Below are 25,273 nucleotides of genomic sequence, written 5' to 3'. Positions count from 1 at the left end.
GGTGGGGCGTTTGGGGCTGGGTGCGGTAAATTTAGCAGAGGAGCAAGGTGGTGACGCTGCTTGGGGCTTTTGCTGTTTGGGTACGCAGAGGCAACCCACCGGCTGCAGCAGGGCAGCGACACGCTTGCTCGCTTCCTCTGGTAAGTCCAGAGTTGTGCCTTTGTAACTTTATCTTACCTCGAATCTTGCTGAGACAGCTTGCAGGCAGAAAGCGAAGTGTGTGTTAAGTGTTTGGAGGACCAAAGCCAGAATCTTATGGCCTTTGCTGCTTTTGACAAAGTTAATTACCTGTTTCTGCAAGAAAAGAAAAAAGACATTCCTTTATATGGTTCACGACTCTTGTGAGGCACAGCGTCAGGCCCGTCAACGTTACAGCTGCTGTAAGGGGCATTGTCAGATGGGAATTTGTATACGGGATGGGTATAGGAGAAATTACGCACAATGGCAAAAAAAACAAACAGTGGACTCACACAAGTTCATCCTTTTTCCCACAGGTCGAGGTTTGCAGTTTTGGCTCTTGTGTTTAATGGAAACTTGCATTCTTGGAAATTGTAGCTTTTTTTCCGAAGTCTTAGGGTTTGTAGTTGGAAGAATAAACAGTACATCAACTTTACGAAAAGGTCTAAATTTAGATTTTAATGAAGCAAAGACCAGAGATTTCACTGTGTCAGATTAACCCCCCCATGTCCAAAGAATGTGTGTGTATACAGCAAGGAGGTTTCTAAACTTTTCTGTGTATCACTCAAGTGAATGACCTATACAGTAAAAAACTTATACAGAACAAAATACCTTAGTTCTCTCTGTGAACTAGAGAAAGAAAGAAACACTTGACAGGCCTGCTGCGATCAGGAACGTTTTAAGTGTATTCAGGCTTGGAAAAATTGAGAAGCTGCATTTGACAGACAGTGTAATCCTCAGCTTGAAGTTATCCACCCTGTTGAGCACGTGAACATGCTCAACTTTAAATAGGTGAGTGATTCCTGGAAACTTTTCTTGCACTATCCTTTTGTAATACCAGATATCCAGTAGTCTGAAAAGAGACAGACTCAAAGCCCCAGTCAATCAGCAATTAGCTAAACATTTGTGTATGAAATTATCTTTAGGCAAATGACCAGCTCCAGTCTGAAAAATCAGGAGCTAAACCAATTAACTTTAAATTCTAACCAGACTTCGAGTGCGCATACATAAAGTCACTTGGGTGGGTATCTGCAGGATCAGTGCCATTGGTGCCAGCTATGGCACTCTATGGGCTGGGCTTGGAGATCTCAGGGCATTACTCTGCTACAAATGAGGTGTCAGAGGCTGGTCTTGGGGGGCTGCCTCATTTGTTTGATGTAGCCTCCAAAAGTGCATCTCACATGGGTGTAACTATTGGAAATAACTGATTTAGCACACATGAAAAAAAAAATCCCTTCACTTTTTTTTTTTTTTTTTTTTTTTTCTCTATCCATTTTGTCCTCCTTTCTCCCTTTTAGCTCCTATGAAGTATTTGTTCCATGCTAGGGCTGGATACAAGATTGATGTTCCCCAGTATGGCTGCTAGCTGCATCTCAAAAAATAAAGAACTGTCTGGGAACTGCATGGAAACCCCCTTCCTTTTTCGTAAGATCCTTGAATTGTGTTATTTTGCTTCTGACACAGATTTACTCATGTCGCATGCCCAGCTGCACAGTTTCCTCTGAAGTTATTGAAATCCACAGCTTTATAAACAGGGACACAGAAACACCAAGAAGTGTCATTTTATTTGCTTTCCACCTTAGAGCATAACTCACCCCTGCAGCTGTATTCAGCCCTAGTTCCTTCTTGCTCTGCTGAAGCCCTTCAGCTGCTGGGGTGCTCATTGCCCCATTGCTACTGGCAGTGACAGACTGTGTGACACAAAGCAGCTAGTTGGCAAAATGAAGCAAGATCATCTTTGAGGGCAGGTGGAACAGAAACTGTCACCAGTGCTGTCATTCACCCCCACGACTTCTCAACCCCACTTGTTCCCTGCTAACCTGCTCCCCCTTAATGGGGCACTGTGCAGAGGCCAGATTTTTTGTAGCTGAGATAGGAAAGGGTCCCACCAAACACACACAAATAGTCTTGGCACAACCCCAGCGTGACTAAAGAAGTTACAGATCGTTTTACCTGTCATCATACATTGGAAGAAAAGTGTTCATAAAATCCTGTTTTTCCATCTCTGACTGTTCAATACTGGAAGAGCTTCCCCCTCGCAGGAGGGGATGCCTTCCTCCTCTCTTACACTTGAGATTAGCTTTGAGGAAGCCTTCTGGGCCATGACCGCTGGGATGTGAGGATCAGGAGCACAAGAACTATTCCCTTTTCCTGGTTCAACATTATGAGACATGATTTTGAGCACAGCATCCACTTCCCCAAGTTGCAGTGTGTGAATATGCTCTGGAGAGTGACAGCTACTAAAAATGTTCCCCTTTGCTCTTTTAAATACTTGCTTGGTTGCCCCATGCACATTTAAGTCTGAGATTTAAGTAACAGCTGGGAAAATCTCCCAAAATGCATCCTAACCTGTTTTGTAAAGCACATAAAGTCTGAGTGCTGTGAACACAGCTTTTTCAAGCAAAAAATTATCAGATTTGATGGCAGGTTTGGGTCAAGCTTTGTTATGGCCCATAATGTGTCTCCCTTCTTTCTGTTTGCTTTCCCTTCCACCCACAAGAGTTACTGATATTATGGCAAATATCACTTTACAATTACGCCTATCTAAAAAAAGGATTAAATAATGTGCTTAGACATGAATCTGAAATTTCCACATTATGGCTGTATCCAGCCCTTTTAGAAAATCCTGCCTCGTAATAAGTTTTGTTTGAAATTCTAATCTTAGCTTAGAGATAGGATGACTTTGCAGGCGTCCAGAGACGTCATGCACTCAGCACGAGGCTTCCACAAATATACAAAGCTGATAAGCCATATTCGGATAGGATGGATGAACTCTTCGCTAGCCGAAATGGCAGTAGATCCATCAAACATGAAAGAGTGGAAACTGCAAACTAAGGGTGTCTGTTACCCTGAACCAGCTTTTTTTTTTTTCCTGTTTCATGCAAGAGCAGCAGGACAAAAATAGTCTTTATCCTCAAAATGCAGGAAACTAGTGCTCCTCATCCAATATTACCAAGTTGCATAGTGAAGTTTGTAGATGTTCTGTAGGTTTGCTGCCAGAGGGATTGTTTCCCATTAAAACTCTCTGGTTTGGAAATGACAGACCAGCCTTGTTTGGCGAAGTGTGGTACTCTGACTTCTCTGTGTGTGTCAGGCTATTGGGTGCAGGCTATTGACCCTCTGCAAAGCTAGCAATGTGTTGGCAGCTCTGTAAATCTCTGTTATGGTACTTCCACTGCTGACAAATGGGGTCTGATGCATTTGTCACCTGGAGTTTAGGATTTTCTATCCCCCTGCATGTAGTCACCAGGTAGTAGATTGGGTGATATGTTGTGTTTTAGCTTCTGCAGTTCAGTGAGCTGATGGCCACTTCCAGCCATGGCGAAGGTACCCCCTACCTTTATATCTGCACCGCACGGGGAAGAAAGACCATCTTGGTGAACTGTCCAGACTGGCAGCAGCTGTATCCCCTAGAGCATGTCCTTAGCTCTTCAAACAGGTTTGACCTTGCTATAGTTTGAATAGCATTAGGCTGACTTCAGACTATCTCTGCTCACAGCTGTCTCCGCAGGCTTGGTGGGTGGTGATACTCCAGCCAAACCTGCCCAGAGATGGGCCCCTGCTGCTGCTTGCAATGCAACACATGCTTCCCCACTGGCTCCCATGGCCTCTTCTAGGAAGCCCTGCTGTCCTTTGAGGGCTCACCTGGTACTGCAGAGGGTCAGCACGTGGGCCAGCAGCATGCATTGGTGAAAGAGAGGGCATCATCCTAGAGGAAAGCATTCAGCCCTGTAGCGTGATAGAGCAGGCAAGGAACCGTTTTGGGCTGAGGCAGCAGCCCCTGGCCTCCTGCACAATCAGCAGTGTGGGGGGAGGAGGGGGAAGGGAAGAGGAAAGATTATCACACCCAAATTACGTGGTTCCTACAATTATCTGATTTATGAAATCCAACATTTTTTTAGCCTCTGCTCCAGGGACATGCATGAGCCAAGAAAAGGGTAGTTGAAAGAAATGTCTTGTGCTCCAGGGTATACCTTATATTCGCTCTCTGCCATAAGCCCTAGCCTCATTTCCCTCTAGAGATGACCACATCATGTTAAATCCTTGTGCGTAACCCAGCAGGATTTCTTGCAACCCCACACTACTTATCAATCTCCCTATCTTTGTCTTTAGTTTTAGCTGTGTGTTTGTTTCTTCCCAGATCTCTCGTCTGAAGTGCAGGCTGAAAACCAAAGGCTGCGCTTTGCTGACCCTCAGTGCTGCAGAGACTCAGCCTGTCATGACACCTCTGTATTGGGAAAGCTGGCAGTGCTTTTATCCAGTCCACCTTTAGGTCATGGTGTCCCTGACCAGCCAAGCTAGGTAATCCTCTGATTTTTCAGTTCACAGCAGATATTAGCTCCCACATACTTCAGCTTAAGCCTTAGCCCAAAGTACAGAACTACTGTACTGTCACATCTGGAGCTTACTGAAGTCAGTCTCTGCTACAGGGTGCGCTGGCAATCAAAGTGGTACAGCCTCTTTCTGACACCTGATGCTCTGAAGTACATCTGTTATGTTACGTGCCCCTTCCTGGAGCAGGTTTCTTCTAAGGCTCTGGGAAGAGACCAGTTTGGGGTTGTTTCTTTGCCACCCCATGCCACAATTTATGGAAAGGCTGTAAATCAGTTTCTAGCTAGGTTAAGCATGGTTACAGTAAGTCTCTAGCTGTGTTGCTAATTCACTGGAGTATTTTCTTCTCTTAGGTGTTTCTCCCGTCTGGCTCGCTGGCTATTTCCCTGATGACTTTTTTTTTTTTTTCTGTGGAAAAGACTGGTTGCTGCTCCATCTCTATGATGATTCTTGTTTCTGAGTTTACTGGACAGACCAGCCTCTGAATAGGCTGTGTAGAAGTGTGAACTCTTTGCCTCCTCTAGCTGGTAGAGATGTGGATGCTCCTCTTCCCACTCTTTGCCGAACTCTTATGATGAGTCATCAGATGGAGGCATCAAATGGTTTAAGTTCATTGACGGGTGAAACCACAGCATAGGAGGACTTCCTACCAGCTCTGAACCTGCTGCACAGTGCCAAGGTGGCTCCCTGCAGCTGGGGTGGAAGAGCTGGTGGGAAGTTTCAGGGCTGTACTTCATATCGCCATGACACTAGGGAAAAGGTAAATGAGGGTTTGGACTCCTTAGCTTCTTCCTCTTGCATTCTTCCATTTTTTTTTTCCCCCATAGGTCTACCCATAGCAGACTACACTCAAAACAGCAAAGTTCTCTGAACATCTGAGCTGTTCCCAAACTCAAGAGAGTCTCAGAGCAAGGTCTGCTAACCTGCTCCTTGGTCACCAGGCACAGCTCTGTAACTTTCCTTGGTGTCATTGCCCTTTTCCTTCTGCTCACTCTCATCTCAGATTTCCATACAACTTTTGGATTTTAAGTCTTGTGGGGCAGGGATTTCCTCACTAAATCATATCTCAAAGTGTCTAACACCTGAATTTTTAAAAACATCTTCCACTGCAGTGCTGTTTCTCCAGTTCTTCCATGGCAGGGTTTTGGAAACACCCAGTAACCAGGCACAGCTTGGATGTGGGATGTTCCAAGCATGGTTCAGAGACTGATGTAAATGCGCAGGATGGACAAGGCAACCTTATTTTGGGATAGCTGTGGTTTTATACACACAAATGCTCTCACAGGTAGGCTGTGCCACTTTTACCATTTTATTTAGCAGTATAGCTAAAGCCTGAGAGTTGGCTCTAGGAACACGTGAAGCTGCCTCTGGTGGCAAAGTGCTGAAAGCAGCAAAACCCCAGAAACTAAGAGAAGGTATGTACTCCTACTGCTGGGACAGCTGCCATTTCTCTTCTCCTTTTCTTCTGGTGGTATCTTTAGCAACAAGTCTAGGTACTGAGGGTATCAAAGGCTTTTCATTCCATTTGCTTGTCCAAACTGTGCTTATTCCTCTTGTGCAGTAGGAGCCAGAAGCCTTCTGGCTGGCTTCAACCTTATAGTAGTATAATAGAATTTTGTCTTCTCTTCTGAGAAACCTGGAGCTGGCTCAGAGGGCTGTACCACCAGCTGAAGGCAATTTTTCTTCTGACTTGTGAAATGGACTTTTTTTGTGTCTCCATCTTTGTGCTTCCAGGTCCACTTGCCTACGAGTGATTGATATCTCTGTTGGCTGCAAAGTGAGGGTTAAATTAAGATTATGCCATCGATGGAAGATAGACGCCATCTCTCATCTTAAGATCATATCACTGAGTAACTGGCAACTCTGAGCCCTCTGATCTTGGATGCTGTGGTGACACCTGGAGAAGTAGATGGCCCCAAACCCAAATGATTCAGTCATGATAGTCTGCAACACTCAGAGCTTCTTAGAACCACATGTTCCTGCCTCTGATGAAGAAGTCTAATGATCATAGCTGGTAATGCTGAAAGAATAAGGACTTAATTTAGGTAGTATGACAAAAAACACATATAACCTCTAAGTATTAATTTCTAGCTTTCTGCTTTTCAAAGAATATGCTGCTTTGGGGCGTCTGTAACTGTGATACTCAAGTGTGACGGTTCTGGACCATGTCATTTACACTAAGCTGGATTAGTTCCTTAGTTACATGGTTAAATATTTCACTGAATGTTTAAGTGATATTTATGGATGTAAGCTGGTACAGCCAGAAAACCCTGAAGTAAATTAAAGGTAGAGTTGAGAAATGTCGTTGAAGTAGCTATGAGACACTTATGGGCAGTGCTAGCTGGCACTGTTCATTACTTATTTATACCTTTTATCCAAAGGATGTATAACCATATAATGTATTTTTTAATATAGAATGAACTAATATACATACGTGGGAATGAATGCATTGGGCAGTGAAATGTGTAGCATGGTAACGTGAACTGAATGCTGCATCGTTATATAATAATTCATAGGATGAAAATCTCTATGTTCAATGAAAATGAAAGAAGGCATCTTGCACATGATGAATGTCAATTACACCAAATTGAAACTAATTTGTTTAATATATATGTATTTAAATGTCTGTTTGTTTATAGTCTCTTCAGAATGTAGCTTATTATATTCGAGAAAAACAGCTCCTACCAAGAACGCCTGTTATATTTGCATGGGTAGTGACTAGCAGCAGACAGATGCTATGAATAGTGAATAATTAGTAATAACTATGTTGCAAAAAGATTAAGACTTTTCTAAGAATTTCTCTTCTCTTGAAGGATTACATTTGGAAGCTTCTCTGAACTCCACAGCTTCCTACATATCAATGCTCTAAGCTTTCCTGCCAAAAGAGTATCAGCACATTGCTAATGTGTAAGAGTCAGAGAGCTTCTGCCTCACAACAATTTTTTAATAAATTGAAAACCTTTCCCCACAATTCCACACAGAAGTCCATTCTGGTGGAGAGAAACCAGAGCAGTAACAAACCAATGTGGAAATTATTGGGATGTTTGCATGGCAATGCAGAGCTTGATTTACAGTTTTGTTTTCAGACTTTTTTTAGTACTCTCGTAGTTTTGCCTTTGAAAGGATTTATTTCCAAAGAAACTTAAAGTGCTCTTCACATGCCATCATTGAATTCATATCAGAGACTTTATATAACATATTTTAAGTTGCGCTTTCAAAAGATACTACTTGAAGATACAAAATAGTAAATGTGCTGAATTAATTTTTGCTTTTAAACACATTTTATGGGAGAATCATTGCTCCAGAGAGATTTTAACAGGTAGCACTGTGGTTTCACTAGCTATTTTAGAACTGATTTCTACTGTCAGTATCACACTGGGAATGCTGAGACATAGTGCTTGCCAGGGAAACATAACTCTAACTTTTATCCCTAGAGAATAGAAACATGATAATGAAAACATGGCCCTTGTTCACAGCTTTTTTATAAACGTAGCTGTTTGCCTCAAATACAACGTATCACCATTTGTGATAAGATGCCTGCATAGCTTGGTGTAAAATGTACGTGTGACGTTTCCTTCAGCTTCTCATGACATGTTAGCAGAATGGCGTGTGAATGTATTGGCAACTTTTCACAACAAAGCACAAGAGTCCATTGCTTTAGGAAGCAAAGAGAACACAATTAATTAAATCAAACAATTTATTGTATAAGAAGTTTGAAGAGACCTACCTGACCACATTCAAAATTGATGTCATCTGTATTTTAAGAAAACGTAATTCAATGTAATTACTTTTTGCTGACAGAGGTTTTACATATGATAAGATGCCAAATCCTTTGGGCCATATTCATGTTGGTACTAACTGAATTTAGTGAAGATGTATTAATTTATAGCACAGGTGTTCTGCTACTTTAACCTAAAGGGGGCTCAGACAAGTGCTTGAGAAGCTTTTGATAATATGTTCTTTCAGCTGAATGATACAGTTGGGAAAAGCAGGTATGCTCTTGCAAATAAAGAGCTTTTTCAGGTCTGCAATAAAAATGGAACTTATACACACTTGAGATACCTCTTTTGCATATCAATTTGGCTAACAAAGGAATGATCTCTCCCTGCAGACTTTGCCTTGCTTATGCCCCTGGTTTATCAGAGCTATCCCAATCTTCTCTAGGGAAGTCTTCTGCCCTGCAGGAAATGCTGCTTGTATCAGTGTGTCCTCTTTGGCTTATACCTGGCTAAAAAAATCCCACTTACTGTCTATCTCTGTCTCTCAGAGTCTCACTGAGGCTATAAAGTCAGCAATTGAAAAGGCAGACATCTAGCTCAAGCTCATTGCCTGGACTTCTGCAGATGTGAGTGGGAGATGGGCACCTCCAGTGGATGAATCGTCCTGTTGACTGATGTGACATGGATCTTTGCCTGGCATTGAGAAAAGCATACTTGTGTTCTTAGACACCTTGAACCTTGAGTTGCTTGTACCATACACTTCTTTAGAATAAAAGTTTGCATGTGTGTTTTTGTGTATGAGCACACACAACTTACTGTATATCAAATAGAAAACTTATCCAGGTGGTTTTAAGATATCTTCATAACAAAGAAAGGGAGTATGAACAGTTAATTATAAGGCACTCTTTGAAATAACATATAACATTAGTCTAAAACAAGTTTGAAGCTACAAAAAATCAGCAACAAACTCAGCTCAGAATTAGGAGTCCTCACAGCCACTGACCTGATTTATTTCCTTAAAAAAAACCAATAAAAAAACCCCCCCAAAAACAAAAAAAAACTTTCCTATTTGGTAACTGAATTGTTTGAAATGTCAAGTCCGAATAATTGTCATGCTCCCAAAATCCCTGAAGTGTAAATAACAATTAGCAGAACATAGGTGGCTCAGACAAAGCTGTTCTTAGGGAGATTCACATTGTCTTTCATGTTGCAATATCCAGGAAAACATCATCAAAATAATTCACCTTAGATGAATCCCACCAAGCACTATGAGGGAGTGCAGCAAAGATAGTTCCCCATAAAAGTGAATAGAGTTAGATATCTGTTTTGAGCATTGGATCTTGAGAGAAAAGCTCCCCCTTGCTACCTGTCAAAAGTGTCACTTCATGGCAGAGGCTTGTGGACCTGCTTCAAGAAATACTTAAAACCCCTACAGTGTGTTTCCCAGCACAAGCAAGTTTTGTCTCAGTAGCAAACACAAAGTTTGGATGGGATATTTCTAATTTAGAAGAAGCAGTAATAAGCAGCTGGCTGTTACAAGTTTGATCAAAGGCCACATTCAGGAGGGGAGCAGTCTCATCCATGCCAGCCATTAGACCCATCTCAAGGAGTGAAGAAGATAACCCACTGGTTGCAAGTCAAAGGTGGAGAAACACTATTGCAGCTCCGCAAGCAGTTGCATAAGCAGTTTCAGTCCTTAAAGGGGGCCTACAGGAGAGATGGGGAGGCACTCTTTATCAGGGAGTGGAGTGATAGGACGAGGGGTAATGGGTATAAGCTGAAATAGGGTAGATTTAGATTAGATATGAGGAAAAAAAATCTTTGCTGTGAGGGTGGTGAGACACTGGAACAGGTTGCCCAGAGAAGCTGTGGATGCCCCATCCCTGGAGGTGTTCAAGGCCAGGCTGGATGAGGCTTTGAGCAACCTGCTCTAGTGGAGGGTGTCCCTGCCCATGGCGGGGGGGGGGAAACTCGATGATCTTGATTGGCAATTAGGGATCTCACTCCTTCTGTTTTGTTTCTTCTGTCACAAAAAGAGCTAACAGAAAAAGAAATGTGGATGAGATGAGAAACATAATTTAGGATCTCTCACAGAGATAATTTTCTTCTATCCATAGTTAAAAGAAATGTGCACGTGGCCAGTGTTTGCATTCAAAGCTCTTTTGTAAAAGAAGAACTTAATAGTTGTAGAGCATAATATCACAATAATTAAAGCTTGCTCAGTTTAATGCTTGAAAAAAAAAGAAACAACCCCAAAACATGATGACACTACAGTGAGTATCCCCCTGAAGAGGAGGGATGTTATGACAGAAAGCTAGAGAAAGCCGGAGGAAAGGAGAGTGAGTGCAGAGAGGAAATGGAGCAGAGGGTATGGAGCTAAATCAGGAAGGAGTGGGAGGCCACAGGCAGAATAACGAGCATTCAAGGATACAAGCAGGAGCCTCTAAGAGGGTATGATATAAGGAGACAGTGAAGAAAAAAAAGCAAGGAGTCTGTAGCAAGAAAATAAGGGCTGACCGGCAGAAGAGACAGTATGACAAGAGTCAAAGAAACAAAATCTCCAGGCTGATGTTTCCTTTACTGTGTATGTGCCACAGCCTAAGGAAAATGCTTCTAAAGAGCACACATTTAAGACCTTTACATGACATTAAGAGAAATTTGTTTCAAAAACTTTGTCCCTTTCTCACCCTCCTTAGTAACAAAACAGCTGTGGACTGTTGGGAACACCCTCCTTCATTGGGGGAAAACACAAAAAAGCAAAGTTCACCCTGAGCCCTTGGTGGGTATATAACATCATATGCACAGTGGCTACAATGCAAGGAGATCTGGTACGACTGTTGCAGTTGGTTTATGTTTGCTGTCTCTCTTGGGGTTTGTGTATGCTGAATAGGATTAATTGCCTCAGGAATCAAATTGTGCTTTAAAGCCTGCTAGGCAGCTGTGGGATATGCTACAATGATCATTAAGCCTTTTGACCAAGCGATTTTGAAGTAATGCTAGGGCCAAAATTCCTGCACACCTCTGTCAAAATGCATGGAGCCTTTTTCTCAGCCCCTAAGATGTTAAATTATATAGCTCTGTAAGGATGGCTGAGCAAAGAAGGTGCTTCTTACTCCTGTAATGGCTCTGGGACAAATGTAAGAGGAAAGAGGTAGTAATTATTGGCCCGTCTTAAGTACTACAAGATACCTGATGCAACCCCAGGCCCACAGCAGCCATTTAATGTAGTGGGAACTGGGATCTCACTGAACTAGTTGGCACCACTTAAAATAAATCAGGATTGCATTGTCATCAAAGACACACAGACCAAGTTATGTGTACTTCATCTTCATATTGAGCCCGACAGCAATGAATCCAATTAGCTTTTCACTGAAGACAATGAAATTAAATCAAGAATGATTTTGGCCTTCTGGCTCTGACATCTGTATAACAACATGCGCTTCCGCTGTAAACATCTGCTTTATTTTTTTATTTTCTTTGTATGACAAAGTTCAACATAGCGAATTAGAGCAAAAACTTTTCACAGCAGAAGACAGGGAAATCACAAAAGTACTTCCCCTCATAGAATGTTCAAGACTGAGTTTTTAGTTTAGTTTTGTCACACAGCTTTTATTTCCAATTGTTAAGATGAAAAAAAAAAAAAAAGATAAACCACTGTATGATTTTTACCCTACTAAGTTAAAAGTAATCCCAATTTTAAGTACTACAACTTCTCCAAAATTTATAGCTTTTTTTTTTTTTTTTTTTTGCCAAGTACCGTGCCTTATGTTCTTTTCATTACACTAGAAACAGGCTTAAGTGCACCTCGTGTTCTTCCTAATCTTATAACAACAGATGAGTAAGAATCACATTGAATACTACTAGTGAAGCTGATGTCTCAAGCTCTGCCTTTGGAAGTGTCTGTGAAACTCCTTCTGGAGGTTTAGTGCCCGTTGTGCAGTTGTCGTGGTTCAGAATCTAGCCATATGCATTAGTCAAGTACAGGAAACATTTTCAAAGCTGTGTGATGTAAATATGTATCCAATTTCACTTAAATTCTTGAAGATATAGAAATAATTTGAAAATCATACTTTCTTGGACTAGATCTGATTTAGAGATATGCCAGAAATGTGTAAAGGAAAATGCACTAGGATAAAACATAATGTGAAGGACTAAAGACATACAAAACAATTAGTGATTGACTAACTGCATGCCATTTTAAGTAGAATATTTTAGTGGACATGTTTAAAAGATTGGCTAATGTCAAGTTTACAAATTCAGATTATTTTTAATACAAAGTCTTAAGATACTGTACAAAATTCTCCTATAAGCCTACTAAAGCATACATAATTATAGGACGATTTGCATCTTTGATTGAAGAAAGTCTGCAGAAGAAATATGGGTTTAGGAACTGGATGTAGGGATAAGCCATCATTGCACTGAAAAATAGTACTGTGCCAATTGTGGTGTGTGAACTAAAGTGAAGGACAGGAAGGCCTTCCTTATTTCTGATTAAAATCCTTTCCTTCCTTCACTGCTCCTCCACTACAAATTGAAGAGCAAAGTTTATGCCTTTGGAATGCAGCAGATTGCCCCCAGTGTTATGGGTTTGGATTTGGTGGTTTTTGTTTTTTTTTAATTTTCCCCCTCTGGGGACACAGTGCTTCTGGGGATCTCTCATTTCCTTGACAAACTGCACGACTTGATTGTTGGTTCCAGCATAGCATATGCAGTTTATAAAAGCAGTGCATTCTTTTGCTCTCTATAAAAGAAAATGAAGTCACTAAAAAGTCTAAGGAAAATGCCAAATTCCCAGGAAATAAAAACTTCTGCCTGTGTGTGTGTGTGTGTTTAAAGTTTAATAGCTTTTGAATGAAGTGACATTTTTATTGCTTTGAGGCATACATACATTGCAATAGGTTTTATTATTTTGGAAGATGGAACTGTGAAGAAAGACGCTCTAAAAAAAAAAGGTAAAAGTGATGTTACATTGAATAGAAAATATTTGCATTTCATTTGTTTAAAAATAAGCTATTAAAATGCATCCTGTGATTCTTCACATGTCAGCCCGGACAAATGAAGCAAAGATGCCATCTTCTTGAGAAAGCAGGTTCTCAGGTGTATCATATTCTAAAATGTTCCCTCGCTTCATGACAATGACCAGGTCCGCCGTTAAGATGGTGTGAACCCGATGCTGCCGTAAAAAAAAAAGCATAGAGAAGTTTTCATTATGGTAATCCTCACTGCAGTTCCTTAATGGGCCTAATGGAAGGCACACCAAGTTGGTGAAAGGCTGTCCTTGTTTACAGTGGTACTTGGAGCAGGTCCTGTATCTTTAATCTGAAGACATCTCCAATTGTTTTACAGCCTCTGGCACCAAGCCTGAAAATACTTAAACATGCACTTCACTTTCGGTCTGCTAATTGCCTTTATGGCCAGCACAGCTGTTGGAATAAATCCTATGGCATCACTGAAATACATCTTCCCCTTTAGGAAGCACGGGCGAGAAACATCCTGGGTACATCTGCACTGTCAGGTGACTTAGCATCCTGCTCCACTCCTTGGTCTCTGTACCCTGACTGTCTGCTCTGCATCTATCTTAGGGTGCTCCTGGGCTGTCTCCTGCAGATTGATTAGCTCCCTCTTGGATTAAATTTGTGGGTGGTACAGGCAATAGTTTAGCCATAGGCAACAGGAGTGATGCCAGGCTGAGACTGATCTCAGTGCTGTATGAATACAGCCAGTCAGATATAGACAGGATGAACTCTAAAAGTGTGATATGTCACTATAGAGGCCAAAGGTCAGGGATTACTTTATGGAGTGGATTCCTCTAACATTATAGATTCAATGTTAGCTGCCTGTCTAAACTTTAGTTACATATGATTAGCATAAATAGTCATGAAATTAACAAACCCAGGAACCACACAATGAACCCCTTCTTTCACTGTCGTCTCAGAAGCTGTGCAGAAGAAAGGAAGCAGAGTGAAGGGAAACTAAAGAGGTAAAAGTAACTACCAAAGAGCCAGAAGTCTCGTGAACAGTGGACTGAGAGAGTCTACTTGTGAGTCTTCACCAAAGTGGTGAACAGGCCGTCCTCTTTGAGGAGTAAGTTTGAGGCAGTGTCACATTCAACTAGACAGCCCTCAGAAAGGACTAGGACAATACTGGCATCCAAGATGTGAGATACGCGGTGCTGGAAAAAAAGAAAAGAAAAACAGGTGGGTGAAGGAAGCATCAGCCATGAATGAAGAGAAGAAGGAAATGAAGCCAACTCTGTGAGGAGAGCTAGATATTAACATGTGCCATTTTGCTCGAGACACTGACTTTGGAAAGGCAAAGCAAAAGAAAAGTGAGATTTTAGTCAGAAGGACGATACTGAAAATTTGAATGGCAGGTAACTGAAGGAGACTATGCTTGCTGCCAGCATCTTCAGCATTTACACATCCAAGAACCTTAGAACCTACTGTAAATGAGCTAGGTTAAGTGGTTTGCTTGACACAAACTAGTCACTGACAGACTTGAAACCAGAGTCCAGGAGGCATAGTTCTAACCCCTAACCGCAGGACTGGATTCCAGACAAAGCAAATGAAACATCTGTTGAAACACGTATTTATCTCGTGGATAAAACATCTGTTTGTTGAGTAAGCCTGCCGTCACAAGGTGGAACACTGTGTATGTGTCTACATGCATATGCATGTATATGTATGCACATACACGTGCGTACTTGCACAGATAGATTGAAATTTTGGGCACTAGAAACGGCAGGAAACAGGAAAAAATATCGTAAATCCTTAGTTGAACAGATAATAATTTTTGAGAAATACCCATTGATTCCAATTTTTAAAACTTTTATCATAAAACCAACCTTTTATTCTGAAAGAAAAAATAACCCAACTTGAGAAATTACACCAACAAGCTTCTTTTATAAGTTTGTGCCATGATTGTACACACTACACATGCACTAACTTCAGAGGCAAAATTCAAATCTAGATTCTGATGCAACTTTCAATGATGGTCTAACCCAGGGGTTTGATTTCAATTTTTTAGTGTGAATGACTTCAAATTTTCTTGGAGATGGTGTAGATTGTTCCCTGAAGTTCCCTGTAAAGTCCTTCTTCAGATCTAAGTGTTTTAGTTTGATCCACTTGCAAGATAGTATTTACTGCAAAATTTCAGGTTGAGATGTGTCTTGACTTGTTCTAGTGCCTGGGAATATTCTGACCTTGTATTTTGCTTTTTGATGTTTTGTTTTTTTATAGTGAAGTTTAACTGGTGAAATGTAAGATTAACTGCTTGAGGAATGAGGAAAGAGAACATCTGGTAGCATCAGTACTTACCGCTATTGTGACAACTGTGCGGTCTGCAAAGGCAGTCATCACAACCTTCTGCAAAATGTTTTCCTATCAAAGGAAAAGGCTTACTTCAGTTACTTCATTCTTTTACATTTGAATTCATGTGTCTTCAAGCACATAAGAGAGAGGATCATATTCTGTACTCTCTCTGATCTGTGCACCAGTTTCTCAGTAATGAAATGCCACATGGGGATTTTCTAAAACATTTTGTCTTTTTTCCCCTCACCGTAGGCATCAATCCCCAAAACTCATCAACAGCAAAGGCTGAAAACTAGAGAAAGGCAAAAAAGCTGACAGTTTTTTCTGTGAAAGGGATATCATGGCTGACGTTTAGGGAAGATGATGCCTCCTCTCCTGTGCATCGACGGTGCTAATTGCTATACTCACTGTGGCCATATCAATAGATGCTGTGGCTTCATCCATGATGAGAATGCTACTCTTGCGGACAAAGGCTCGGGCCAGACAGAAGAGCTGCCTTTGCCCTACACTGAAGTTTTCCCCTCCTTCTGTTACCATTGCATCTGTAATAAAATCAGTGACTTTGAATGTTGCACCACTGAAATGCTGTAGGTTCATACAGTGAAGACCCAGCGATTTTGAGTGGGTACTGTGAAAGCCCTGGTTGTGCACTGTTCCAGGGTCAAGCAAAATCCCTGTAAAAGCCAATAAGCACAATTTTGACAGAACATGGCATGGAGCGATATCAAGAAAATTGAGCACAGCTTCTTGGGAAAGAAGCAGTATATCATTAAGCAAATAGTTGGCGCAAAGAGTTAGAAAATCTGGTAGGCTGCAGGATAATAGTCATACGGTTCTCATATGAAATACACTTAATACGGAAGGAAATATGTGAGTTTCCTTTGTGAACCAGATCTGAAAATGCTCTGTCAGTGTTCTAGACAAGAGCTACAGGTCTGCTGGCAGAGCCAGATTCTGCTGAAGGAGCGGGGATAAAACTGCTCTTTTTTAACTCTTTGCTGACGAGTCACCCCTTATGATGCTGACATGCTGCAGGCTTTTTCTGCAATGCATGGAAAACGAGACTACTCTTTAGCTTTTTAGAAAGAATATTCTCTCTAGCATAGAGACAGAATATTCATTAGGTACCTGGTAACTCCTACAAGATGTTTCAGAGTGTAAGATCCCATATATCTGCTTATATGTGTGCATGCTTATATATGCAAAATTTCATTGTTGGCCTATGTTCCCAGAGACTCAGTTCAGACATACCAAGTCCTCCTGGCAACGACTTGACCATGTTCTTCAACTGAGCAATCTCCAAAGCTTCCCAGAGTCTATCATCGGTGCACTTGCATTCTGGATCCAAATTAAAGCTGCAAAGAAAACCATAACAGGAGTCTTGTTACTGCAATTACAGCTCATTCAGGTCTTCTCCAAAGGAACCTTTTGGCATTGTGTATGTCACTTGACTTCCCTTGGACAGACTGTGTAGATAGATTGGACTGAGCTAAGAAGATTCCTTCCCTTTCCCACCCTTTCCTGTTGCACAGTGCCCATCACAAACACACCATGCAGTGCTGCTTGTCACCCCCTGATGGCATACACCTACCGGATGGAGCCACTGAACAATACTGGATCCTGGAGAATAATGGAGAGTCGGGAACGAAGAGTATGAAGAGGCAATTTGCTGATGTCTATTCCGTCGATCACTATCCGCCCTGTTTAAAAAAATGTGCAGAAGACATGTGAAGGAATTTCACAAAGCATGTGCTCTGTAGATGGCAGACAGAAAGATAAAACAGCTAGTTGGGGCTGGGCTCCGGATGATGAGGCAGCGTGCCTCTGTGATCTCTCAGCACTGTCATATAAACATGGTGAAGGTGAAATGTAGGTAGTAACACAAACCAGAGGGAACCCAGCTTATTAGTGATACTGTTGCCTTGGTCTCTCTCCTTTCCGCTATCCATCCCACTTGCCCCCCGCTTAAAGGAAATATGTGGCTTCCATGTTATGTGATTAATGATAGCACCAGAAGGATATTTTGTTAAGGGGCAATCTGAGCTCTACAGCCAAACAGAGCAAGAACAAGAGCAACTTATGTAATTAGCCAAATCCTGTGCCTTTCTCTGTTCCTCTTGATGTTAACAGTTGCAAAAGATATTTGAGATTGTGTACAATTTCTTCTGCATAATGTATGTATGTATCTGCAATCCATATATCACAAGCCAAAACTACCCTTTGGAATATTAGAAAGAATGGGGTAGCATTAACTTTTTAGTAAGAGGCAGATCAGAAAAACAAAAAGATGTCCTACTCCAAGGTGTTTTAATACTATTCATGCTGGTTCCTACAGATCAGTTTCATTTGAGCATTTGGTTGTGAATTAGCCACATACTGTTCTGGTAGCATAAGATTACTGGAAGCAGTCACATTAATCACTCCTTAACCTTGTAGTTCATTCCCCTACAAGAAGTTGCTGCAACAGCTGTGATACTTGGTAAAGTAAGAGGATTTTTCCTTTTCTAGTCACTACTTCAGGTCAATGAACATATGGATCTCATCTGAAAATCTGATTTATGATGTGCTGGGTGCGGCAACTGCTGATATTCAGGCAAGGGAGATGGAGGAAATGTACAAGAGAAACTGGTTAGCTGCTCTGTAAGTAGAAGACGGTGAGAAGAGAAGAAGGAATATCTTCCCTTGAATCCTCAAAAAAAAAAAAAAAAAAAGCCAGGAACTACTGACACCACTGATTTTCCCTGGACACAGAAGCTTTCTCCAGGTCATGGGGAAAAGATGGGCCAGGGCAAACTGAATTAAGATATGGTAAGTGGTATTTTCATTGGGCTCACTTCTGCAGTTTCCCTGTGGATTACTTCACTGGGCAGCTGCACGCTTCCCTGGGAAGTACCTAAGATTAAGTTCATCAGTTGTCTCTCCCAATGGTGAGAACCTAACCGTGAACTGGCAAATGCGTGGATATTCAAAGCTGTGCACGTATGCCTCTTCTGTCATTCCCAATTGTCATGATACTGTTATTCCGGAGGTTACCCTGTGTGGCCCTATTCCAATGAAAGACTTAATCTCCACCTAGCTGGACTACCAATAGTCTTATGCTCTTATTAAAAGAAGTTCAGAGGAACCCAGATTTCATCTATTGGGTGCAAAGTCCAATTGTTATCAGACTTTCAGAAAGTCTGACTCAGGTCATAAGACTTCAGCATGAGACATCAGTGGTTGCATAAACGTAAGCAATTCCTTTTCTTCACAAATGAGGAGATGAGAGAGGGTTAGCAGAAGATGAGGTGGAGTAATGAGAAAAAAATTAATATGGCATGCCTTGGGAATAGGGGAATGCGTTTTTGCTAGAAGCTATGGTGTTCAAGGAAAAGAAAAGAGCAGATGAGGAGATCTAAGGAAAAACATAAATTAGAGAGGAGCTGGGAAACTGGAAGAGCAATGAGGGGCAGCCAAGCAAGACAGGAGAGAAATGAGAGGTTGTTTGAACAGAGGGCAAGAAAAGGGAAACACTAAAGAACAAAGAAAGAAGTGAGAGTAAGGGAATAACATGCAACATATACAAATGTAAAGAAATAACAGAGCCATAGGGAACCAAGATGGACAACATGAATGAAATCTTGGCTCCAGTAAAGTTACTCAAAATCTTGTTATGTAACTTTTATAAGCGCCAGGACTCCACCCAGAAGTGGACCAGCTTAGAGGCCAAATAAGGGGCTAGCTGAGAGATGTGCAGAAAGGATAAACAGCATTCCCATTGGGAAAAATCAGGGATACAGAAGGAACAGAAAAAGAAAAGATACAAAAAGAAGATTAAAGTGGAAGGAAACTTAAAGCTGGCCATATATATATAGGTATATTATTTGTTTGCACTACTTATATATCCAGGAACCCCGGTCATGAATCAGAAAACCATTACCATAGATACATATAGGCACAGAACCACAACAAAAGCAAGAATTAGCTGTATCAGATTTACTTATCCTCCCACATCCTACTGGGCTTTCCCTAGAAAAAGTTCCACGTGCAATGCCTAAATTAGAAACATGGAAATATTTGAAACAAAAGATGACTTTCCAGCAGGTTTCCATATTCCTGCAACAGTACACATGTATTTGTATTATTATTAAATGCCAGGATGCATATTACTGCATACCAGTTTGTTCCATTTAGCTGGGACAGTGAAATGCTGCAGGAGTGAAAACAGAAAAATATTTCCGAAAACTTTAGTCAGTTTCTACTTCAGTTGTGGGAAACCACAATAAAATAAAAAATAAATATCAAGGGAATGGACTTGTTAAGTTCTAGTTTCTATTCTGCTAACATTTTGACAGCTATCATAAGCCAATGCAGTTATTCTTTAGGGAGAAATTTAGAGGCTCCAGAGAGTTGCATATTTTTTCCTCCTATGTCAAAAATGGCATATTGTTTTGTCAGAGTGTACGCAAAAAAAAATTTAAAAAAATTTTAAGTATAGTCTGTGCGTAACATTTTCTGGAACAACCAAGTGCTACTCACAATAGGACACTTTGTACTTTGAAGGATCAGGCATAACAAGCCCCATGCTAATCAAGTATCTTCTGAGCCAGAGAGCCAGGATATAAACTATCAAAAAGTCTCCTTGCTTATTCTGAAGACATAAGGGGGGAGCAGGTTAGGAGTGGCAACACACTCCAGTGAAAACTAACCATCAAATATGTCCACCATTCTGAAGAATGCCAAAGACAGAGATGACTTGCCGCTGCCAGTACGACCACAGATCCCAACCTGCAAAACAAAGCAAGATGTTAATTACTTATGGAGGGAAGCCATAAATAGAGTTGCAGTCCTTCTGGGAAAGTTGGACTGGACTGCCCTACTGGTGAGTAGAAAGGTTCTTCCCAAAGGCCAGTGTCAGACACTCGGGAAAAAACAGAAGAGCCTCTTTTCTGCCTCTCAGCATCATAAGGACTTGTCCCAGGAATATTTTTGAAACTTCAGCATTTTGACCTGGACTCCAATGACACCATTGGAGTGTGAAATGTGAGATATTCTTGCATTTTTACTCAGTTCCAGTCTGGTATTCATCTAATCTAATCTGGCCACCTAGGCTCACTCTAGGCGAGGGAGATGGACTTGGAAAGAAGAGGGAATCTCAGAAGGAAACTGATCCCAGCCAAGAATAAGATATCATCAGTGTAAGTTTCTTGACCCATGCCATAAATTTGTGTTATTCCTGCTCTTCTGCCACCTTAGAAAACGAACCACAGTAAGGAAGGATCTGCTCAAAAATTAGGATGATAGGCAATTGCTTGACACAGTACCTTTTGTCCTGGTTTGATGTACGCCTTAACATGCTTAAGAACAGGCTTCAGGTTGTTCTCATATCGAACACACAAATTTTCAATCTTGATTTCCCCCTCTTGGGGCCAGTCTTTTGGGACTTGAGAGGGATCTGAAATAGTTACAGTAAAACAAAACAAGACAAATGCTATCACAGGGTCACCCTTTCTGACATTCCTCTTTCCCCCTCCATCCTGCCTGGGCACCTTCCTGAAGTCACCTGCAAAATGGAGTCCCAGTTCCCTGTCGAGGGGAAGCTGGGAACTGCCTAGTGGGTACCTTAGCACTTAGCTTCCAGATCTCGACACATAAGACAGGAGGGGAGATGCTACAGTGGCTCTTCTCAATGAAATGGGTAGAAGCCAGACGAGCAGAGAAGAATGTAGCATCAGCGCAGTGTTAACATGTTCTTCGGTCAGTAACCAGCACAGGAAGGGCAGTGCAAGGAAGGATGTTGTTAGTGCTGTACAACATGAGCTGTTGACATTATCACAGTTCATATTTCATCCTGATTTGCAAATAGGCAGCAGGTTTTGTCTCCAGACTAAGGGGCTTGGCTTTCCAGGGAAGCTTGCTGACCCACAAACTTTTTTGGCCTTGCACTTCAAGCATGTCTAAAGTACCCATCAGAGCCATTTTAAAATATGTGGAGTATGAGCAGCAAAGTGTGGTTCAGGCAAGAGTTACTTGAGGTCCAAATGCTAACCTGCCCTTGTCCTGTAGTCCACACATGCTGCAAAGATCAGAGATTTTGAAGCACGTGACTGATGGTGCCTTTCTAATTTTTATCCATATTTTTGTTTCGTAAATAGCTACATAGATGTTTTGTTCATTGCATCTATAACTGTGTCCTGGTACTTTCCGATGGTACTACAGAACCATGATTTATCTCCTTGCCATTTGGTAGGATTTTTTTAGCGTTCACTAGCATGGGCTATATATCTCATAGCTGCTTTTGGCTATCCTTGTCACTCAGATCAGTGGGAGTTCCCACATATCAATGAGAACAGATTTTGGCCAAAGAGACTTATACATTTTACATGACCAAGTCTACTGTATTTTGACATTACCACATTAAAACCCAAAACAATTAGAGTGCAATACCTAAGTAGCCATCATAGTTCTCCGACTCCATGTTCAGGAAGCTGTGCACTTTTTTTACTGCACCCATCTGCACTTCCAGATCAGCCAGATTCCTCACCACCCAGTTCAAATAGTTGGTTATCTGCATCACAAAATGAAAACAAGGACAGGGTTCAGCCTTCTGTCTGTTCATCTGTCTGTTCGCAAATAAAGGTTGGATAAATTTATTAAAGTCTTTTGCCTGACTCAGCACATTGGGTCTCTTATTGACTTTACATTTCTAGACTCAGTGCAACAGCATCAAATATGTAATAAACCTGTCATACTCCAACAAAAACAACCCTGACATAGTAATTTAGTGTTTGGTATTCTTGTCCTTGTATTTTAATATCCTTAAATGCACAAACAGAGAAAAAATCAAAATTGTAAGCACTGTTTGGAAATATTTCATTTTCTAACCTTTCAAAGACTGCAACTAAAAAGTAAGAAAGTTCACTATTTGCACATATATCAGAGAAACTTGATGGGCATTTCACTTCTGTTTCCTTCCGTGCATATCTAGATAATTCACTTTTCTCTGGAGAAAATGTGAGGGTTTTTAGAATAGAAATATATGAGAAAAAAAAAGTATTATCAGCTCAATGGTATTTCCTTCTTGGTTTTTATTCCCATTTGTAATCAAAAGGATTTGATCAATAGTAAAGGTATTACTTGTAGTAGATAACAGTTGATAATTAGTTGCCTAACAATACCCAGTAGCTTAAAGAAACTGATCTCTAGTTAGGGTTGACTATTTAAGGCTGAAAATTGTCAAGCAATTTCCTAAACATTTCCTAAATGTTCCTAAATCTGTATTTAGGTGCTCATATAAAAAAGAAAAACTGAACTTATTAGTAACAGTTGGTTGTCAAGCACCATTAAAAATTGAGATACTTTGTATGCTTGAATAAAAGTTTAGAAATTTAACTTAGACAATGAAAACATCCTATACACAAAAACATTCAGAGAAAGGTTTTGTCATTTATTTGTGGGAGATTGCTGAATCTGCCAAATACGAAGTTTAGTATGACTAAATCACCCAGCCCCACTTCTTTTCCTCTAACCTAATACTGATGCATACAGTAAATAATTTTCACTGAGATTCAGCAAAAACATTGTTGTCAAATTAGAACATTTAGTTGCTTGCTTTATCCTTAAGATAGAATTATTCTAGGGGGTGGTGTGAAGTATTTTCTTTGTTATCAGAAACTCACTCATTCCCTGTCCAGCTTTTGAGTCAGGAAGTTACGGAAATGGGTACGTTTGAGATAAGCTAAACACTCTGCAGAACTGCTGCTTGCAGAGTAGCAGGCTGTAATCATAGACCTGGCAGATTTGATAACAGAGCCTGGCATCCAAAAGGCTCTGCATATTATTTCAACCTTTATCACAGTTGTGCAAGGGAGTCAGCAGTGTTTATACAAGGGGAGAGAATAAGCTTATGGATGACTGCTGTAAATACAACATTGGTACAAACAGTTTGCTCTCATCCAGGTCCAAACATCAGCCCTCTCTTAGCTCCAAAGAGAAATGATGCAAAAACCTCTGTCAGGGAGCACAGGTAATGATCCAACTGCATTCAAAGTTTCATCAGTGCTATTGTGGGGCAAGAGAGAGGCAGGTAATCACTTGCTGACTACAGCACTTTTTCTTCTCTGATGCCAGACTTCAGCACATGGCTAATTTACACTAATGCTCTGTTTGCAAATATGGACTAAATACAAATAAGCGAATGATGAAGCAGACATCTTGGCACTTCCAGATCTCTGCTAATGAGGCAGGATTACCAGGAATGTTTTCAGAGTGAAGTTGAAGCACTGGGAATGATTCTCAGTTGCTGGCAGATTCTCACACTGCTGCAACAGCAGCACAAAGGGGATCTAAGGTCACCCTTAGGCTGCTGCTGAGAACTTTCTGTTGTAACCATGGGCTTGCCAGCATCTACGTGCAAAGCCAAATCTCAGCATTAGACCCATACCCATACCCCTCCCTCATAATAGTGCTGTAAAGCAGCCTGTTATTTGCCATGCCAGCCATGATTTCAAAAATTTCAAAAACTCTTCCTGCCATTATCCTTATCCTGCTTTTGTCCCCACTCTCATGGTTAATTCAGTGATATTTCAGCTCTCTATGGTGATCATACTCCTTCTCTGCTCATGATACACTCTCCACCTCTCCTACAGCCTACTACACTAAAATACTGTTCCTTCTCCACGACTCAGCTCAAATAGCTCAGTGCTAATGATAGAGTTAAAATGAATTCGCTAGTATCCCACCAAGATCTCATCGTTCCTAACGCATCTTCCCCACTTTCCTACTGCTACCTGTCATGATGAACCATGCCTACCAGCCCTAAAGGTCCCAATCCCCAAATCCATGCAGAATTTCGTGGACAATATTAGGTATCTGAGTAGTTTCTTTCCAAAGGTAGAACTGGCATGTCTGGTTCTTCAGTAGTTATTTGGTCTTGGGTTCAACATTACCCAGATTATGACAGTCTGTGGGATAGTATTTTCTGGCAGGTTTTGCCATATACAGATGGAACCAACACTATGTTGTGCAAAACAGAATGCACAGCAGGTCCTCTTACGCATTTTTAATTTTCCTGCTCTGCTTGGGAGCACGCAGGGCCTGGGAATGGTTGTGTTTTTTTAATTGGCTCATAAAACCTGAAGCAAGTCCAAGTTGCCCTGAACTCTCTCAACTTTGGCTCAAATCCATTATTTGCAAGATTGTTTTTTTCAAGATTAAGAAAGCTGGAAGATAACCATGTATAGGTATTTAAAAAAATATCATAAATTTAATACATTGGTCTGAAAGTTCTTATACTTTGCCTTGGTACATACCGTCAGAGCGTACAGGAGACCTAGCCCTACAAACCCTGAGTTAGGCCCTTCGGTGATGGAAGTGACAGCTGCAGTAAGAACTATGCAAGCACCAAGGTAATCCTGGAATGAGAGAGAGGGTGAGAAAGATTCTAGACAACATTAAAATGCAGCAACAAGAAAACTTCTTCAGATACAAAGCACATTTGCTTTACTAAGGATTATTTCTACACCTAGTCTGTAATTCTGGGTTGTTCTTCCTGGAAAAGGTCAGTGATTTGGGTGGCCAACCTGAAACACTCTAAAGGAACTTGCTGAACACAAGTGAAACAGGCCAGTATTTTCTGCAAATCTGGTTGGGCTAGGGTATCTCATTGTGGCCACCCCAAAAAGAGCAGGTATCAAAAAATCTAATGAGCATATAAAAAAAAGAGAAATCATAAGGATGGCATAATACTGACACCCC

The 25,273-nt window shown here is 41.1% G+C and overlaps 1 protein-coding gene across 1 annotated transcript in view; it reads right to left on the bottom strand.

Annotated features, from left to right (window-relative positions):
• Positions 1-12,874: 12,874 nt before the first annotated feature.
• Positions 12,875-25,273, bottom strand: part of ABCC9 (ATP-binding cassette, sub-family C (CFTR/MRP), member 9) — a 73,933-nt gene continuing 61,534 nt past the window's right edge. The window contains exons 32-40 of the mRNA XM_010074763.1: positions 24,829-24,930; positions 21,965-22,085; positions 20,842-20,972; positions 20,227-20,305; positions 17,130-17,238; positions 16,790-16,893; positions 15,947-16,080; positions 15,545-15,607; positions 12,875-13,401 (exon numbers count right to left, since the gene is read on the bottom strand). Of these exons, the coding sequence (XP_010073065.1) occupies positions 13,264-13,401; positions 15,545-15,607; positions 15,947-16,080; positions 16,790-16,893; positions 17,130-17,238; positions 20,227-20,305; positions 20,842-20,972; positions 21,965-22,085; positions 24,829-24,930 (981 nt within the window). The 3' untranslated portion in view covers positions 12,875-13,263. The remainder of the gene's footprint in view (positions 13,402-15,544; positions 15,608-15,946; positions 16,081-16,789; positions 16,894-17,129; positions 17,239-20,226; positions 20,306-20,841; positions 20,973-21,964; positions 22,086-24,828; positions 24,931-25,273) is intronic.

The sequence above is a fragment of the Pterocles gutturalis genome, unplaced genomic scaffold (genome assembly GCF_000699245.1).
Source record: "Pterocles gutturalis isolate BGI_N339 unplaced genomic scaffold, ASM69924v1 scaffold38487, whole genome shotgun sequence".
NCBI classification, from domain to species: Eukaryota; Metazoa; Chordata; class Aves; order Pterocliformes; family Pteroclidae; genus Pterocles; species Pterocles gutturalis.
Note: the sequence above shows the minus strand (reverse complement) of the source record. Positions and strands in the feature narration are given on the sequence as shown.